An 18,682-nucleotide genomic window follows, 5' to 3' on the forward strand; every position below is an offset into this window, starting at 1 on the left:
GAAACACCTGGTTTAGAATCCCAGCTCCACCACTAGTAAAGCTGGGTGACCCAGTGCAAGAGACAGTTTCTCCGAGCTTTAATTTCCTTCAAATCAAGCAGATAGTGCTTACTCATGGGCTTACTGCAAGAATTAAATTACAGGAGATGACATATGCAAATTGCCCAGTGCAGTGTCTGGGCTATGGCAGGAACTCAATAAATGCTAGCTGTTAGTTGTTGAAGGAAAAATTTCCTTCCCCGTTCCAGGGGGTCTTTGAAGATATTTTCCTTCAAGGGAGTAAGAGCTGACTGATTTCTCCAAGCTACACAGGTCCTAGCTAGCAGCAGGAGGGCATGCACAATGGGACAAGATGAAAGAGAGAAGCTGGGTCATGCACAACATCCAGCACCACAATGACAATAACAGAATCCACTCCAAGGTTTGGGGGGAGCCCTTCTGGAGCCGCTCCTGCCAGTTGGCCCAGCACTCCTTCTCTGTCCCAGCCAGGCTCCTTGCCCTCAGCTTGTCTCCACCCACAGCAATTCTGGGTGCCCTTGGTCTCCCAGCACTGCCTGCCTGTCTTCTAGGAGACCCCTTCTCATTGCCCTGGAAGTCACCCAATTTAGATTCTTTTCCCATAAAAGTTTTTACAGACAAGAGAAAGCTAAACCAAGAAAGGGATGAAAACACAAATCCAGACTCTTCAGAAGTCTTTCCCACCAGGTTCCCTGAGCCAGAGACACCTTCTGTCCGCATCCCCAAGTGGCAGGCTGGCCAAAGCTCCTCTCTTCCAGGCTGAGCTCCCCATCCCTGCAGAGCCACAAGGGCCCCTAAGCCTCAGGCAGGAAGTCTGCCTCTCTGAGCAATTTTACATCCCTCGTGTCATGTCCTCTTCACAACCACTCCAAAAGGTCGGGAGTCCCCATTTCCTCCTTACAGGTGAAGAACGTGAAGTTGGAAGCAGTGAGGAGATGTGCCCAGCATTCCAGAGTGAACCCAGGGCTTTGGCACATGAGGCTGGTCCTAGGGCAGGCCCTGTCTGCTCTTATATATTGTCCCTGAATGTCCCTTCACTCAGCAGGGGTGATCCTCCTCTCTGGGGGAGAATGTGCTTCCAGGCCTTGTCCACATGAGGCAGGACACTTGGGACATCCTCAAGGCTCCTCCCAATTACTCTCAGAATGCCCATTCCCCCAAGAGGGAAAGCATCCTGGGAAGGCAGGGGGAAGCCCAGGTGTGGCCGTCCTGGTACCCAGCTGTCAGCCTCCTGGGCCATGGGGGCTCAGCTCAGTGACTGAGGGATCTTCCTGTTCTAATTTTCCTCTCCAGGTGCTCAACTTGTTCATTGCCCTGCTGCTGAACTCCTTCAGCGCTGACAACCTCATGGCCCCAGAGGACGACGGGGAGGTGAACAACCTGCAGGCGGCCCTGGCACGGATCCAGGCGTTTGGCCGTCGCACCAGGAAGGCCCTTTGCAGCTTCTTCAGCAGGCCCTGCCTGCTCTCCCGGTTCAAGGCAGAGCCCCAGCTCGTGGTGAAACTCCCACTGTCCAGCCCCAAAGCCGAGAACCACATTGCTGCCAACACAGCCATGGGGAGCCCTGCAGGGGTCCCAGCTCTCACAGGCCCCAGGGATGACCACAGTGACTTCATCACCAATCCTAATGTGTGGGTCTCTGTGCCCATTGCCGAGGGTGAATCTGACCTGGAGGACTTGGAGGAGGATGGTGAGGAGGATGCTCGGAGCTCCGGGGAGGAAGCGAGCCCCCAAGGGCAGGTGAGAGTTGTCCCATGGGACAGCCACAGGAAGCAGGGAGGGGTCTCAGGGCTGGAGGGATCGGGAGCAGAAGGGAAATTATGATAAGAGGTTTTCCAACATCAGGGCTGGCACAGCCTTGAAGAGCCCTGGGAAAGCCAGGCAGAGGAGCCCTTGACGTGAGGAAGCATAAGCCATGCCAGGCTTTCCAGAGGAGGCAGCATCTGGGCAGAGCCTGGAAGAAAGAATCAGAATTCCCCTAGGCAGGCAGGGCGCAGGGGTGGCGTGTGCACCTCAGGCCACTTTGAGGTGCCTGGATTGTCTTTCACACAGCTGCCCTTCATCCGCCCAAACCAGGCTCTGTGCTGAGATGCTAATGAGATTCCTTTAAGAACAGGATGTTGTCCAAGAGCAAGGCCGGTCTAATCTTCACCAGAAGCCTAAGGAGTCTTGATCATTATGTGACTCATTTATCCAGCTTTTCCTGACAGGGTTGTCGCAGGAAAATGACACCTGTTCCTTTTGACACCAAAGAATTTAAAGCACACTTAAGCCTTTTGGTAATATATATTTGTAAACATTTTGCACAGTTCCCTACTACCTTGAGCTCGTAGATCAACCCTCGTTAACCTCTTCTCAATGACTCGGGGCACGCGCTTCTGCACAATGTGGGAAGGCAGGGATTCCTGTGGGGCCTGGGGACACACAGGGCCGCTGGCCAGGCCACTAAGTGGCCTCAGACAGCTGTGCTTTGAGTCTGTAGTTCTTCCATAGCCTTCGTCCCCTGCAGCTGTCACTTCTCTTGTGTTCCAGCAGCTGCTGTTATCAGCTGCCATATTTTACATGCCTTTGTCTGGGTGACAGCCTAGGGCAGACCGTCACCATCCCCAGAGTAAAGGACATGAACTCTGTGACGGCTGTCTCCACTCACAGGCATTTTTAGTTACTTTGGGATTCTCGGAGGACTCCAGATGGCCAAGTCCGCTACCAGTGTGACCTCTAGACAAGTAATAATGGTCATGGCTAATGTCTATTGAGCCAAGTACTTCATGCAAAGTGTTTTACAAGCATCAACATATTCAGTCATCAAAATAACCAAATGAAGTTGATCTTACCTTCTCAATTTTGCAGATGGGAAAAATGAAGATCAGAGAGGTTAAATAACTTGCCTAAGGTCACACAGTTCATACATAATGCAGCCAAGAGTTAAACATCTATCTGACCATAGCATCTCCGTACTCACTTCACACAAGTGTGTGTATGTGTGCATATATAAATGTGTATTAGTTGCATATATTAGGTCCTCAGCTCTGGCAGACCATGAGGTACAAGATCTCTTCAAATTTAGAAGTGGCCAGCTGTGGGTGGGCACAGGGACCCAGCTGGGACCTCCTCTCACTTTCAGGAGCAGTTGCAGCAAGTCGGGCAGTGTGAGGACCACCTGGCACCCAGGAGCCCAGGCTCTGGAATGTCCTCTGAGGACCTGGCTCCCTACCTGGGTGAGAAGTGGAAAGACGAGGCTGCTGCTCAGGCCACTGCAGAGGTGGGTATGTGAGCTTGCTAGAGAGGTTGAACAGCCTGCCGGACACTGTCCCGTGCGACTGTGGGAGCTGGAGGAGGGGGTCTCCAGACTATCGCATAACCTCATGTCTCCTTCTGGGAATTTTCAAAGTCCCTCCTAACCTCTGGGCCAGTCAGTGTGATTTCAGCGGGAAGAGTGAGGTTCCACAAGCTGGCGGGGGGGACCAGTTGCTCCACCTCTCTGAGCCTCGGTGTCTTCATCTGTGAAACTGAATGGTAATGCCTACCTGTTAGGATTCTTTGGAAGCTTAAATGAGATGCTGTTTGTCAAGTGTTTAGCTCCTGCCTGAAATGGAATAAATGCCCAGAAAATGACAGCCAAGAAAAAAGGAAACAAAGGACGTTGCCCAGGGAGAGTTAAGTTATCTTTCCAAGCCCGCAGATGAAAGTGGGTGTGGCCTGTGGTTGAGGAAGTCTTCTCTGTGACCCGCACCCCCGGCTTTCTTTTGTCGGCATCATTTTCTCAAACCAAAAACATTCTGGTGCTCTGGAGAGGCTGTCTGTAGTGAGTGGTGTCCTGACAGCCTTACGCAGACGGAGCAGGAACAAGAATCAGGGTTTAGGAATGTCTTATAGAGGTAAAAATAAACTTGGTGGTTTCATTACAAACCTTTAAAGAAAACAAGCTGTAGGGAAAGAGGTGTCTGTAAAGATTTAGCGTCTTTAATAGCGCTGTATGAAACTCAGGGATTTCACTTCACACCTAGCCACTCAGCGCTGACACTGGAACAGGCACTGGGCTGGGCAAAGATAAGGGAGACATCATTCATCCCCAAGTTATCAAGCCCTTCAGCCTGAGGAATGTCAGCTACTGGCTGTGTGCCCCTGGGCCAGGCTGACCCCAGCAGGGTAAGATAAGAGGGTGGGCTGAGATGGGATTTGGGGGCCCTGAGTAAACACAGCCGCTTGGTTCTGGCTGGGTGAGGGTTGCTACCTTCTACACGTGGATGTCGTTTTTCCTGCTGAGATGCTAAGGGCTCCCCTGGCTAGTTTTTTCTACTCAATGTTTTCAGCACACCACTGCTGGGTATTGGTTTTGTTTTTGTTTTTGTTTTTTTGTCCACAACCCTGGCCAGGCAGGGAGGGGCCTGACAGTGACAGATGGGGACCCACCCACCATTTGGGTCCATTAGCCAAGCTATCAGGTTTACTAATGTGAGAGCAGCTTCAACTCCTAATTGAATTCATCTGGAGACATTATAGGGCTGGAGCTGCCAGGAGGGCAGCAGGGCCCCCACAGCATTGCTCCATGATTAAATATTCAAGCCCAGTGAATGCTGAGAGTCTTTATGGGTGTAATTATGGTGTCTCGGGCCATCGCCAGCACTCCATCAGGGGCCTGGAGGTTTAAAGCCTTGCACAGCTAAACCTCTGAGGCTCCGCAGAGAGCATCACTGCTCCAGGCCTCGGCTGGAGAGGCACCAAACACGCAAGGGACGCCGTCGGGGGGGCCAGCCTCAGGGGCTCTCCCTGCATCTCGGGGCTCTTGGTCAGTGAGACCTGCAGTGACTGTGTGCAGAGTCACTGACCCCTCAGAAAGCTGAGTTCACTGCCCTGGGCTTCTGCCCTGCAGGGAGTGGATGACACGAGCTCCTCAGAAGGCAGCACAGTGGACTTCCCAGACCCTGAGGAGATCCTGAGGAAGATCCCTGAGCTGGCGGATGACCTTGAAGAGCCAGATGACTGCTTCACAGAAGGTAAAGTGGCAGCCCCAGGCCTCCTCACACTGATGTTAATTGGGCCAGAATCCGGTTCAGCAAGCAACCATCTGGCACCTCTGTGTCCAGGGCCCTGGCAGGGGGTCCACAAGAGACAGACAAACAGGGCCCCTTGCTGCCTCACTCCCGCTTGAAGGGCCAGCATCAAACACAAATGCCACAACTCGCAGCAGCCTACTGGTGGGATCTGCATCTTGTGCCACGTCAGACATGACAAAGGATGCTGTGCCTTCCTCATCACCCTCAAAAACACCTCCCTGAGGTATAAACCAGCCCTCTTGAGGTTGAAAAGAGAAAACATGGTCACCACCATAAACGCTCTCCATCGGGGACATAAAGGACTCAGAGGAGGGCCATGACGTATCTGTGCCCCTCAGTCCTTTGTGTACCTCTGACAGGCAGAACTGTGTCTTACTCTTCCTTTTCCTCAATGTTTAGAACTGCAAGGCACATTATGTTCTCAACAGATCTTTGTGTAATAAATGAATAAACACGTAACTCATACTATGAAAGTAATTGTGGCCTCAATAATAAAAAATTAAAATTAAAAAAAAGAAAACACTTCATTGAGTTTCCAGTTGCACATGACCCTGGGCTGGGCTGGACCCAGGCCCCATCCCAGTCATGTTCAGCATGGGTTCAAGACGTAGCCCCTCAGACATCCCCAGGCCCAGGCCCGATGGCCTGTCAGGCTTCCAGAGATGAGTGGACATAAGGACAGGGACCACTAATATGATCTTTAAGAAGGAAGATGGTTGGGGAGGAGATGACTGGCAAGATCTATGGTGGAGAGGAACACCTGAAGCGCAGGACTGAGTCACTGCCTAAAAGGAACCCTGCTTCTCTCATATTCCAGGAGAGAATTCCTTTCCAAAGGGGTGGCAAGTGGGTTTCCCAGCAGAGTGGTTTTCCTACAGGGCTAGGGCAAAAATGCTCCTCCTTTTTCAGGAGAACATCACTCACCATCAGTCACCTCTCCCCACAGGCTGCATTCGCCACTGTCCCTGCTGCAAAGTGAACACCTCCAAGTCTCCATGGGCCACCGGCTGGCAGGTGCGCAAGGCCTGCTACCGCATCGTGGAGCACAGCTGGTTTGAGAGCTTCATCATCTTCATGATCCTGCTCAGCAGCGGGTCTCTGGTAAGGGAAGGTGGGGTCCCTGCCCCAAACCCACCATCCAAAGGCGCTGGAGCTGCATCAGGGGGCTCCCCTGATTCCTGGGCTGAAAGTTCCCAACCTGTGGCTGGAAGGAGAGCTGCCGCCCAGCACGGGCTCCTCTTAGCAGCAGGGTATGGCAGGTGCTTGAGGTGTCCGTGTCATGGCCTGCTAGACCTAGCTGCAAGTATTTCAAGCAATGAGTGTATGCACCCCACTTTATAGACAGGAAAACTGACACTCAAAGGGCTTAAGGAACTTGTCCAAGGTTACCCGGCTTGTCAGTAGCCAAACCTAACTTTGCCCTCATTTGACCCCAAAGCCCCTGACTTCCCACTCTGGCTTCCCAAACACACTGGCCTTCTCCGAAGGCCCAGTGCACACAGGACCATCCTTCCCTCTCCTATCAAGCCTCTTGCAAATACTATTACTTATTCAAATCAAATCATACCGTTACTCACAGCAAATCATTACAACAGCACCTCTCAAAATTGAATCACCTGGGGAGCTTGTTAAGCTGCAGATTCTAATTCAGTAGATCTGGGGTGGGCCCTGAGAATTTGCATTTCCAACAATCTCCCAGGTGATGCTGATGCTGCTGGTCCATAGACCACATATGAATAATGAGGTCTTACAGGCATAGAGATTCTGAGTTAGGAGACACTTCCTAACCCCTTGCTGAAGGCCTGGCTTTGGAGGATGAGGAAGGATGCTTCTCTCCATACCACGGCTTAGGCACAATCTCAACCGATCTTCCCAGTGGACCTAGGTAGACATAGACATAGGAAGGGACTCATCATTCCCAGCTGTTCACATTTTCCAGATGAGGAAGTCACAGCCCAAAGACATGAGAGGACCTTCCTGGGGTCCCAGCTAATTAGTTAAAGGGCTGAGACTAGAGCCCCACTCTCCTGACACATGGCTCCAAGTGTTTTCACTTGTCTTACCCATCAGGTGTCATTTACTCCTGAAAACAATCTACTGAATATCTGGGCACCCACTTAAATGCCAGATTTCCCAGGAAGGTGCCAACACTGCTCAGAGTATGGCCTCCGCCTTAGAGGGGAGCAAAGGCAGGTGAGAAGGCATGATCTGAGAGGTAGGAGGAAAACCAGGCCAGCAATGGCTTTGTGCTGAGGGAGAAGAGAGTTTCCAGGAGCTGGGCTGCTCTGCCATCTTGGGTGAGTGGAGAGGGTGTGGCAGCCTCTGAAGGCGCCCGTTGCCCCGACCCAGAGAAATGATTCCACCTGGAATGGCAGTCTCAGGACAGTGCTGGGTGCAGAGGCCACCATGCAGGGCAAGAGGAGGCTGGGCAGTGCTTTCTCCACACCTACCCTTCCCTCCTTCCTGTCCTCCTGGATGAAAATAATAACCCCATTGCTGCTGACAAGGCACTTTCCTCGTTACCCCGCTGGCTCCAGCCTTTCCCCATGGGCCTTCTCTCCCCATTTCTCTTCTGCCCTCTCCCTTGCCCGTTCCCTTCTCTCTAGACCACTTCTCCACACACCCAGCTGCTCCCCCTTCCTCCCAGCAGGGTGCTCACATCCTGTGCCAGCTGCTGGCCCCACCCAGCCACTCTCCCCTCTCCCCCTCATCTCCTTCCCCAAGGGACTAAACAGGCTGGCACCAAATTTAGTCTTCCTTATGCTTTCACTTTGAGTGCTTTTAAAAAAATAACATGAGTTTTCATCTGACAAAGTAAAGTGCAAAAAAAAAAAGCTCGGAAATTATGGGAAAATGCAAAGAAAAAATATCACCCATTTTCCTATCACTCAAAGAGAATCTCACTTTGAAAACATTTTGGTATACTTCCTTCCCATCTTTCTTATGCATAGGTTACATAAATATTACAAAACTGAAACCACATTTATGCATTCTGTAATTTCTCAGTAAATATGCTCCTCCTAGCTCATTTAAGGACTGTGTTCCATTACAGGAATGTGCCATAATTTATTTAACTCATCCCTGTGCTTACTTCTAATAAGCACTGAGCATCCTTAAGCACACTCTTTTGGAGACATTGGCTTATTTCCTGTCTTAGGTCTAGTCATAGAGGCAGAATCGGAAGCAGAGATTCTTGTGAAGTTTGTGGAGGGAGCGCTCCAAGGTGGAGCCTGTGAGGGAAGCAGGACTGAACAGGGAAAGGAGCTGGGAAAAGACATGGGTTCCGATGAAGTCCAGCCTCAGTCTGATCCCTCTGGAGCTCTGAAGCATAAAGGACGCCCCAGAGCTCTCCCACCTTGAGGCCTTTTAAACCCTTAGTCAGTCACTGGCTGAGCGCTGCCCCCAGAGTGGGGATAGAACCCCCAAAGGTGGAGGCAGGTCCCTTCAGCCCAGGGAAGTCCTCAGGAAAGGGGTACGTTTGCAAGCTGTTCACAGCCAACATTCATGGCAGCTGGCCCCTCAAACAGGATCTAGGTGGGGCACCAACAACATCTAGTGTCCTTAGGATAAATTCTTAAAGGTAGAATTGCTGGATTGCTGGGTTTCTAAAAGCTTTGAGTCATATTACCAAATTAGATTCCCAAAAGACCGAACTAGTTTTCGCTCCCACAGGCCACGTATGAAAGAAGCCGCTTCCCCATAGGCATATTAACACTGGGACCCCTCACCCCCTGCCACCCATGCTTTTCCATCTTCACCAACCTAATAAAAAAAAAAAAAAAAAGACATCTTCTTTTCATTTGAATTTCCTTGATTACCAGTGAGACAGAACATTCTTTTTCAGAGGTCATTGGCGATTCTTATTTTCATTTTTGTGAACTGCTTGTGAACATCCTTTGATGCTTTTATTTTTAAACCAAGTCACTGTTAGCATCCCTTTGGTTCACTTCCAAAATCCAATTCGAGAAGGTTTCCTTTCTCACTTGCATTCAGCTGCCCTGCAAAGATGAGCAGAGCTGTGTGTCCCCGTGGGCTCTGGGGCAGTCATGGTTTGTATCTCACAGTGCCTCCTCACTCTCACACCTTCCGTCCCCAGAGCAGAAAAAACAACGTGATACAAGCTAGCTGGTTACCAAAGCCCTCCCAGGGGCGGAGGGCAGGGCTGGCTGGATCCTTCCCTGTCCCTGAGCCCCAAAGCTGTGGGTCCAGGCAGCCTGCCATCCCGCTTCCTTCCTTTCAGGCCTTTGAAGACTATTACCTTGACCAGAAGCCCACGGTGAAGGCCATGCTGGAGTACACGGACAGGGTGTTCACATTTATCTTTGTGTTTGAGATGCTGCTCAAGTGGGTGGCCTATGGCTTCAAAAATTACTTCACCAATGCCTGGTGTTGGCTGGACTTCCTCATTGTGAACGTGAGTGGCTCAGTGGGCACACGTGGGGTTTGGGATCCTCACCTCTGACTGATGGCTGCAGCTAGTGCACAGGGAGCTTGGAGGCCTGGTCCTTAAGGGCTACTCCAAAGAAAAGTCTTGAGCACTTAGCAAGGAGTCTGAGACTAGCCCTGCACACCTGTGAGTGGTAAGATGCGAGCAGTACATGATTCTGACATAATGATGACCCTTGGGGGAGTCCCAAGTTCCTAGGTCTCCAGCCAGAAAGACTACTTACTGCCCTCTGTATTTACATCCAAAGCAAGATGCCACCTGAGGCTTTCAATGGTCTTATGACCTTGCTTCCACTCACGGTGCTTTTGGACCTAAGGGAGCTGAGGATGGCAGAGCACAGAGAATCTGCCCACCTGCTGACTCGCTGGTCCTCAGCCCTGGCTGCACTGTGGATTCACCTGGGGAGCTCTTAAAAATACAAGGAACAAACACTACTATTCCCAGAGATTCAGATATGACTGGTCCTGAGTGGAGTCCAGGCATTAGTATTCTGTAAAAGCTCAGGGGTATGTCCAATGTGCAGCCAAGATTGAGAACCACTGACCTTACACGGCTGGCTTCTCCCCAGTGGTACTAACATGGACAGAGGGTCCTTTGGAAAGGTGATGACCTGAAGCTCGTGTGTTCGGACCCACCCTGACCTGTGGCCACCAGCTTGTCCATGAAGAGGTTTACCCAGTGCCTCCTGCACATTAGACTTGTGATTCCTTAAAGCTGTGAGGAAACCCTCTCCATAAAGTCTCCTAGGAGCATTCCTAGCCCCTAAAAGCCAGGAGTGATCTCCCCCTCATCTTAACCACTACCCTCTATCTCTGTCCAGGCCTTTGCCCTCTTGGCTTTGCAAGATGGCTGCCTGAGTTATTTGTTCACTGCTGTACAGTTGAGGGTCCCTGCAGGCAGGGGGAGGCACATGCTGTGTTTGTCTCCGCCTCGCACACTCCAGCAGCCACCAGCACCAAAGCTACACATCAGAGGTGTCAGAAGATGTGTCTGTATTTGGTGCTTGTCCCCTGAAGCTAGATGGGTCCAGTACAGGACATTCTGTCCATCTCCCGTGTTGGCAGGTCCTCCACAACAGGTCTGTGCACTCGATTCTCTTCTTTCCTGATACCAACGTGCTAGCAGCAACAGGCCACTGCACCACAGGGATTAACTGTGAGGCCTGAAATCTGAGTCACAGGTGATAATTTTGTGCATATATCATATTCATAAATGAAGGGAAAATGTTATAATCTGGCTACCGACCTCTCTGGCGGGCACAGTCACTACTATCTACGTAGGTCTCACTAGGTTCAGTCCTGATCACCTTAAATGGGCACTCACTCATTCCATCCATCCTCCTACTAATTCTTTCCTCTGACCATCCATCCTTCCTTCCATACATTCCTCCTCCTATCATCTAACCATTCACCCTTCCTTTTTCCTTCCTTCCAAACATCCATTCATCTTTACTTCTTCCATTTATCCTCTCTGTCAATCCTCTTCCATCCATCCGTTCTCATTCTTCTTTCCTTCTTCCCTTCTACCCATACATTCAGCCTCACCTTCCTTCTGTCCATTTATCAACTGGTCCTTGACCCTTCTATCTTTCTATCTTTTGATTCATCCTTCTGTCTAACTATTCAGTTGTCAAACCTTCTATTCACTCATTCATGCACCTTCCATCCAAGCATTCTTCTATCCACTCATTCTTCCATCTTTCTGTTTTTCCTTTAACCTGTTCATCTATCCTTCATTTCTTCCACTCATCTGTCCATTCATCCATTTTCCTTCCATTCATCCATCAATCCAGTCATCCATCCAATCAACTTTCCATTCATTCTCTAATCTCTTCCATTCATCTGTCCATCCAACTCTATCTTTCCATTCATCCATCAGCCATTTTATACAGCCATCCATCCTTCCCTCACCCATCCACTATTCCATGCTTCCATATTTTATCCTTTCTTCTTTGCTTTCTTTCTTTCATCCTTCCTTTCAACTATCTAGTCTATCCATCTTTGTATTCTTTAATCCACTCTTCTATCCAACCGTCCTTCAACCTTGCATCCAGATGTTCTTCCTTCTTTCTTTCCTTCCTTCCATCCACCCAACATGCTTCTATCTTTTCTTCAGTTTATCAAATGTTTACTTATAACTACTGAATATAAATTATCTTATGATGTGCTCTGGGAGAGATAGAAGCCACAAAATAAATTGTCCCTATCTCCAGGAGTTTACACTTTAATCTTCCGGCAGGTAAGACACACAGAGAGAAATAAACATATTATAAGGGGAGATGTGGTGAGCACTGCTGGAAATAAGTAGTGTCTTAAGGACACAGAGACATGACTCTGCTTTCATTCCTCTATAGGACGTGGCATTAGACATAGGGCATACAATGAGCAAGAGTAGTGAGATGCAAAGAGGACTGGAGGAGGCCAATCTTAATTAAAAGATGACCCTGAGCAAAGGCAAAGACACAGACACATTTAAGGAACAGTTTGATTTGGGTAGAACATATGGGTGAAATATGACTGGAAATGCAGGCTGTGGCCATATAATACAGGCTAAAGAGTCTGGAGCTTATCCTGAGGATGATAAAGCACTAGAGAAGGTTAGGAGTAAGAGAGAGACACGATTGTAATCAAATTTGCAGTCGGATGGATGCACTACTGAGGCCTAGAGACCAGTTGGGCAGCTAGTGGCCTGAGCAGTGGGAGCGGAGCTGGGCTTGGGTGGGAGGGCTTTGATGGAGAGGCGCCAGCTCCTGACTGTCCCAACTGCAGATTTTGCACATGAGGCAGCCTTCCCAGTGGACAGAGAAAAAGACTGAATAGTGTTCAGGAGGGAACTGGCCCCAAATCTCCCTGCCTTCAGTCAGCCAGACACCTACTGGTGTCTAGAGCCTTGCATGGATGGAGGAAGGGGGGTCCTTTCCATTCCAGTTCTTTGTCATGGTAGAATACACTACCCATTTAGAGAACAGGCATTGTTTGAGGCTCTTGCACCCAAGTGTAAACCCCTCCCTTTCAGAAGTTCTGGTGTACATCTCTACCTAGCTGCCCGGATAAGCTAAGCCTGAATTCAGCCCACCAGTCATGGTGCAGTTGGGGTCTCACAGGATAGGGTCACAGTCTCTGGCAAGCTCAAGCCTGTGCATATGGTATCTCCCTGCCACCTGCAAAGTTCCCGGAAGGTGTGACCCTTCTTCCATCAGTTTGTATCCATTTCAGTCCTTGGTCCAACATTTTAAAAAAGTGAAAAACCAACAGAGCAACAGGGACTCACAACTCAGTCGCTATATCTCAGCTTTCTGTCAAAGCTGGATCTCATGGGCCCATGCCAGTCCCTCTCACTGAAGAACTGCAGAGCTGTAAGGACCTTGGAATTCTCTTGGTCTGACTCTCATTTTACAAAGGGTGAAAGTGCAACCTGGACTACAAGGCACTGACCCAAGGTCACAAAAAATCAGGGGTTGAGAGGGAACTAGACCCCACCCAGGCCAGGACTCTTTCCACCCCACTTTTCTGAGGACATGCAATTGAGACTCACGTTATATTCCTCAAAAAAGACTTTCAGCATAACCTCCATGAGGGAGCATCATCTCTCCAAGTCTCTGAAAGTCAAAGTTTCAAGGCCGTTGGGGCTGGCTGGTGCCCTTGAGGGGAAAGGGAAGCTTGATTTAACACACTGTGAGCTTGACCACCTACATACCAGGGGCTGGCAATGTGGGAGACTGAGTTTTTCTCGCCTGGAGGTTCAGATAAGTGATGAATTAAATCTTTAATAGAAGAGAAGGGATTTGATTCTCTCTAGACCTCTCATAGGAATTCAGAATAAGGTGGGAGCCAAGACAAGGGCTTAGACAGAGTAGGGGGTGGGAGGGATTTCCTGTGTCCTTTCACCAGGACCACCTTTCCGGGACCCTAGAGTAATGCTTTTGCTCTCTGCCTGCACTCAGATCTCACTGACAAGCCTTATAGCGAAGATCCTGCAGTATTCCGATATGGCATCCATCAAAGCCCTTCGGACCCTCCGTGCCCTGCGGCCACTGCGTGCTCTGTCTCGATTTGAAGGCATGCGGGTAAGCCCTATCTCTAAACCACTCTGGTCTGCAGCATTTGGTACCCCTCTCCCTGTTACACCCTCCACACCACTGATCATGAGCTTGGGCCCCAACCCCACAGTTTGGCTCTTGGGTCCTCACTTCCTGCCCAGACACTGGTGGTGCTGCAGTGTCCTCACTCTCCTAGTTCTCGTTCTACTCCCCTTGTGAGGCCCTCTTCCCTTCTCACCTCAACTATCACATCTACCAGGGCTCAGACCTCTCTCTCTCCTGCTTCGGTGAAGTGATCCTGCTTCATGGCTCCACAAGCATCTCTTACCTCAATCTCCCCACCCTGCCTCTTGTCTTTATTGCCAAAATATCTGGAACATCCCAAGTTCTTCATCCTTCCATGACAAATGAGCCTTTCTTCTGACTCTCCATTTAAATGTAGTAACATCATCAGCTCAGCACCTCAGACATCAACGACTGAAATGCATCTTCTCCCCAAGCTAACGCAGTCATTGGGTCCTATGGATTTTTCCCTTTCATCCATCCCTTCCTCATCCATCGATATCAGCCTCACCTTGCCCTCACTGTCTTCCTCAGGATGGAATGCTCACAAGCCTGGAACTTGTCTTATGGGGGGATGAGAGACTACTAATTCCTCCCCCGCCCCATAATTACAGAAGTCTCCTGGTACAGAAAGTGAGGTTTTGCTTTCTTCCTCCACCATTGACTCAAAGACATCATGTCTTCAAAAAACAAACGTGGGCTTTTAAAATTAACGTGTACCTTTACAAACGGTAGGAGCTTATGATTGAAATAGTTTGATATTTATTTTATCTCCATGTTGCTCATTTACAAATAAGCACGTTTGTGAATGTGGATTTAAGTTTTCACTGATTCTTGACCAAAGCTTGCTGTGAACTATATTTTGTGTGTTGTATTTAAGGAAAATAAAGCAGGGTTCTAAAATTCTGTATGTGCAAGCACAGCATACATACTCACACTTCTAAATGAGCATGTGTGTACTTGTAAATTCATCCATCTCCTCAGTCCTGAGGAAAGTCACAGAAACCTGCCCTGAATGAAATTTAGAGAGAAGGTATAAACCGATCTTCAGCTGCCCATTGTCTTTCAGTTTTCTGAGTCTGAATTATTGCACTAATTAACCTACTTCTCTTGCTTCCAAAGGCCACTGGCTCATGAAGCAGCCTGATTGAGTGTAGAAAGAAGTGGGATCCAGCAAGGAGGGGTGGGGCATTTGTGGGGTTCCAGGTCCTTTTGCATCTCCCCCCAGGTGGTGGTGGATGCCCTGCTGGGCGCCATCCCATCCATCATGAACGTCCTCCTCGTCTGCCTCATCTTCTGGCTCATCTTCAGCATCATGGGCGTGAACCTCTTTGCAGGGAAGTTTAAGAAGTGCATCAACACCACCAATGAAGAATTTTCTCTTGTGCCTTTGTCTATCGTGAATAACAAATCTGACTGTGAACGTCAAAACTACACCGGCAACTTCTTTTGGGTCAATGTGAAGGTCAACTTTGATAATGTTGCAATGGGTTACCTTGCACTTCTGCAGGTGGTGAGTCCTGAGATCAACCATCTCTTTCTTTGGGTGCTCAATAACATGGAGTGTCTGGGGTCTCCCAGAGATGCTTTGTAAAGACTGAAAAGGGTAGCACTCAGTGTGAGTTGAGGTCATTTCCTATTCCTACAGACTACACTGTGAGGCCAGAGGGTCTTACCAATGAATGTGATCTCACAGTGGTGCACTTAGACCAATGTGGGCTAACAGAATAGAATAAAAGAATGGGCCTGCCATGGGATTGTAGCAGGTGATGGCTTAGAATTCACTGCTGTACAAAATAGACATAGTATAGCCACATGTTCAGTCTTCTGCTGCAGATCATCTCCCAAAGGATAATAAAGTATGTTCCAGATCTATTGTAATGATAGATAATACTGGTGATGATGACAGTCAAACACATTCACACTTCCATTCATTCATTTATCCCCTGTCTTCATCCACTTGGTCATTCAGTCCTCCATTCATTGAAGTGTTGATGCAATTGCTTATACATTTGTCATTGCAGTTACCCACAAGTTCCTGCATTCCACCATTTGTTCATGCATTCATTCAAAAAATAATCCCTGAGTAGCTATGGTATGCCCGGCACCGTGCTCAGCCCTGGGAGATACAGAGACATGTCAGAACTGGCTCCAGGGGGGCTGATACTCTATGAGCAAAACAAATAAGTGAATCAAAACAGATTCCAGTATAGACAAATGGGAAGACACTGAATGGCCTCTGCTCCTTGTTTCCAGGCAACCTTTAAAGGCTGGATGGACATCATGTATGCAGCTGTTGATTCCCGGGAGGTGAGTCTCAGCCCGCCATGCCTACGGCCTTCCCCTCCATGTGACATGCCCATGCCAGTCTATTTGAAATGGAGTGAAGGTGCCTTGGTACCACAAGCGGTGATCACCCAGCAGCCTGGCACTATCCTTTCCTGGAGCAGGGTCCAGCTGGCCCTCTGTTGGATATTTAGCCAACCTAGCCTGTTCCCTTTCCATGCACACTCCCCAGGCTTCTTAAGATCTTCCTCTGCTCACCAATGAGGAAAGTAGTGGATAACTTCTAAAGGACTGTGTGTAAGGGCACTCCCTGGGCAGAAGCAGGAGTAGGGGCAGTAGCAAGAACAAAGTAGCATCAGAAGGAACAAGATGGCATTTCAGATACTATCGTGGCAGCCAGGTGGAAAAGAGGGACGCTGTTAGGGAAAGACGTATTCCCTCTGTGGCAGACACTGTGTATGACCTGCCCCATATTCCCTCAGCCCACCTCTGAGTTCACTCGTGTGCTGCATTTCTGATTCTACATGTGAGACTTGACTTTCTTCAGTGGTTCAGAGCTGGCTCAGCAGCCCCTCCCTCAAGGGCGGGGAATTTAATGTCCCCCGGGGCAATCCTCATAGAAAAGTTTTGAGAGTCTGTAGATAAATACTCCAGCTTCCCTGTCCCTCAGTGGTACAATTCTGAGTTGTGTTCTACACAGTTCTTTAGAGGGCCCCAACAGGATAGAGAGCCAGTTGCCCATGAAAATGGCCTGCTTGACAACACCCTCTTCACTGGCTTTCTGCTGCTCCTGCTTGCCCTCCCTTCCCTCACTCCTGCTTCCTGAGATCACCTCCCAAATAAACCCCCTGCACCCAGGTCCTTGTCTTGGTGTTGGCTTTTGGTGTGAACCCAAACTAAGACACCTGTCTTCCCCACGCCCCACCTTGTCCGGCCACAGGAGAACCTGCAGCCCAAGTGGGAGGACAATGTGTACATGTACTTGTACTTCGTCATCTTCATCATCTTCGGCGGCTTCTTCACCCTCAATCTCTTCGTTGGGGTCATAATTGACAACTTCAATCAACAAAAAAAAAAGATAAGTGGGGCTGGGACGTTTCTGCAGTAGTGGCAAATCTTATACTTCCTGTCCCCTGGCCTCAAGACTAAAGCCAGCCCTACTTAGAGCCCATCATGCCTGACTGGGAGCCCAATTTTGGCCTTTAACACCAACACAGACCTTTGTCCCCTGGTTGCAGCCCTCACCCCTGTCTAGTGTCCAGGGCTGCTGCTGGAAGAGTTGCGTTTCTCTGTATCAGGAATGCCCCTGAGCCCCACCTGGGGTCCTCATCCTCTTTCCCAGAGTGCCACGGTCTTCCCAGCTGGAGCCAGGAGTGTTGGGTGTGTCCCAGGTAACTCTTTGGGAAATAGTAATAGAGAAAGAAAGGGCTCCAGCACTTGCTGCCTCTGTCTGGGTCCCTCATCCCCAGAGCACTGAATCAGGACACCTCAGGAAGGGCCAGAGCCCCAGTGTTGGCAGTGTCCCAACCCTCTTTGGGATGGGAAGGAAGACCCTTGCCTCTATGGGTGCTGACTCTAATGAATAGGAACCCAATCCCAGATAATCTCTCTCATTTATATTAAAATACAAGGGCATTAAAAGTGTAAAATGCTTTCATGAGATCCTTTCACTTAATACCCTCCATTCCTCTGAGGTACATAGGGCACCATTTTAGACTTGTATAAACCAAGATCCAGGAAAAAAGAGGTCACGTTGGCAAGTCACATAACCCAGCATTGAGAGCCCAGCAATGGCCTCGGCATCATACAAGCCTGGGCTTGCATTCCCCACTGAACTACTTGCTGGATGGGTGACGCTGACAATTTCTTAAATCTCTCTGAGCCTCAGTTTTCTCATCCATTCAATGGAGTTAATAATACCCACTCACAGGGTTCTGGTGAGAGGTAAATAAAACCCTGTGTAAGAAACATCTAGTTGGGGCCAGCCCCGTGGTCAACTGGTTAAGTTCACGTGCTCTGCTTGGGCGGCCCAGGGTTTCGTGGGTTCAGATCCTGGGCACAGACCCAGCACCGCTCATCAAGCCATGCTGAGGCGGCATCCCACACAGTGGAACTAGAAAGGACCTACAACTAGAATATACAACTATGTACTGGAGTGCTTAGAGAGAAGAAGAAAAGAAAAGAAAAAAAGATTGGCAACAGATGTTAGCTTAGGGTCAATCTTTTTTTTTTAAAGAAAAAGAAGCACCTAGTTTTAGGGCTGGGCACACAGGAGGCACTAGAGGAGAACTGTTAGTTACTTTTATAATTGAGAATAAATATCTAATAGGATGGGCACCCCACCTGCAGGAAGTCCTCAGCCGGGGTCCTGGGCATGAGAAGGGCAGGACAGGGCTGTGGGAGCCCTCACTGAAGGGCTCAGTGAGACAGCTGTGAAGTGCTGACCAGTGTCATCAGTACCCTAGAGGGCTTCGAGATCATTCAAGCAATTCTTTCTCCCATTTTACAGATGTCTAAACCGAGGCCTAGACAGGGAGCTGGCCATGTTAAGTGATAGAGTGAGACAAACCAGTGATCAAGCTGGGGTCAGAAACTGTATTTGCTGACTCTTTTCCCAGAATTGTCAGTGTGGCCCACCTAGCGCTTGCCAGCACTCTGCCCCTGTCCCTGGCCCTGCCCCCATCCTCACCAAGATGTTCCTCCAGGAAGTCCTCTGTGTCCATGAATTTTCTGAAATCTCCTCCCTAATGCCACAGATCTCAGCCCATTTCC

The 18,682-nt window shown here is 49.4% G+C and overlaps 1 protein-coding gene across 9 annotated transcripts in view; it reads left to right on the top strand.

The window, feature by feature from the left end:
• Nucleotides 1-18,682, top strand: part of SCN10A (sodium voltage-gated channel alpha subunit 10) — a 110,425-nt gene that overhangs the window by 79,583 nt on the left and 12,160 nt on the right. For all 9 annotated transcript variants that reach the window (XM_070238933.1, XM_070238940.1, XM_070238936.1 and 6 more), the window contains 9 exons: nucleotides 1,312-1,758; nucleotides 3,143-3,280; nucleotides 4,892-5,015; nucleotides 6,022-6,176; nucleotides 9,316-9,489; nucleotides 13,466-13,588; nucleotides 14,853-15,137; nucleotides 15,881-15,934; nucleotides 16,851-16,992. In XM_070238933.1, coding sequence (XP_070095034.1) covers nucleotides 1,312-1,758; nucleotides 3,143-3,280; nucleotides 4,892-5,015; nucleotides 6,022-6,176; nucleotides 9,316-9,489; nucleotides 13,466-13,588; nucleotides 14,853-15,137; nucleotides 15,881-15,934; nucleotides 16,851-16,992 — 1,642 coding nt within the window. The remainder of the gene's footprint in view (nucleotides 1-1,311; nucleotides 1,759-3,142; nucleotides 3,281-4,891; nucleotides 5,016-6,021; nucleotides 6,177-9,315; nucleotides 9,490-13,465; nucleotides 13,589-14,852; nucleotides 15,138-15,880; nucleotides 15,935-16,850; nucleotides 16,993-18,682) is intronic.

The sequence above is a fragment of the Equus caballus genome, chromosome 16 (assembly GCF_041296265.1).
Source record: "Equus caballus isolate H_3958 breed thoroughbred chromosome 16, TB-T2T, whole genome shotgun sequence".
NCBI lineage: Eukaryota > Metazoa > Chordata > Mammalia > Perissodactyla > Equidae > Equus > Equus caballus.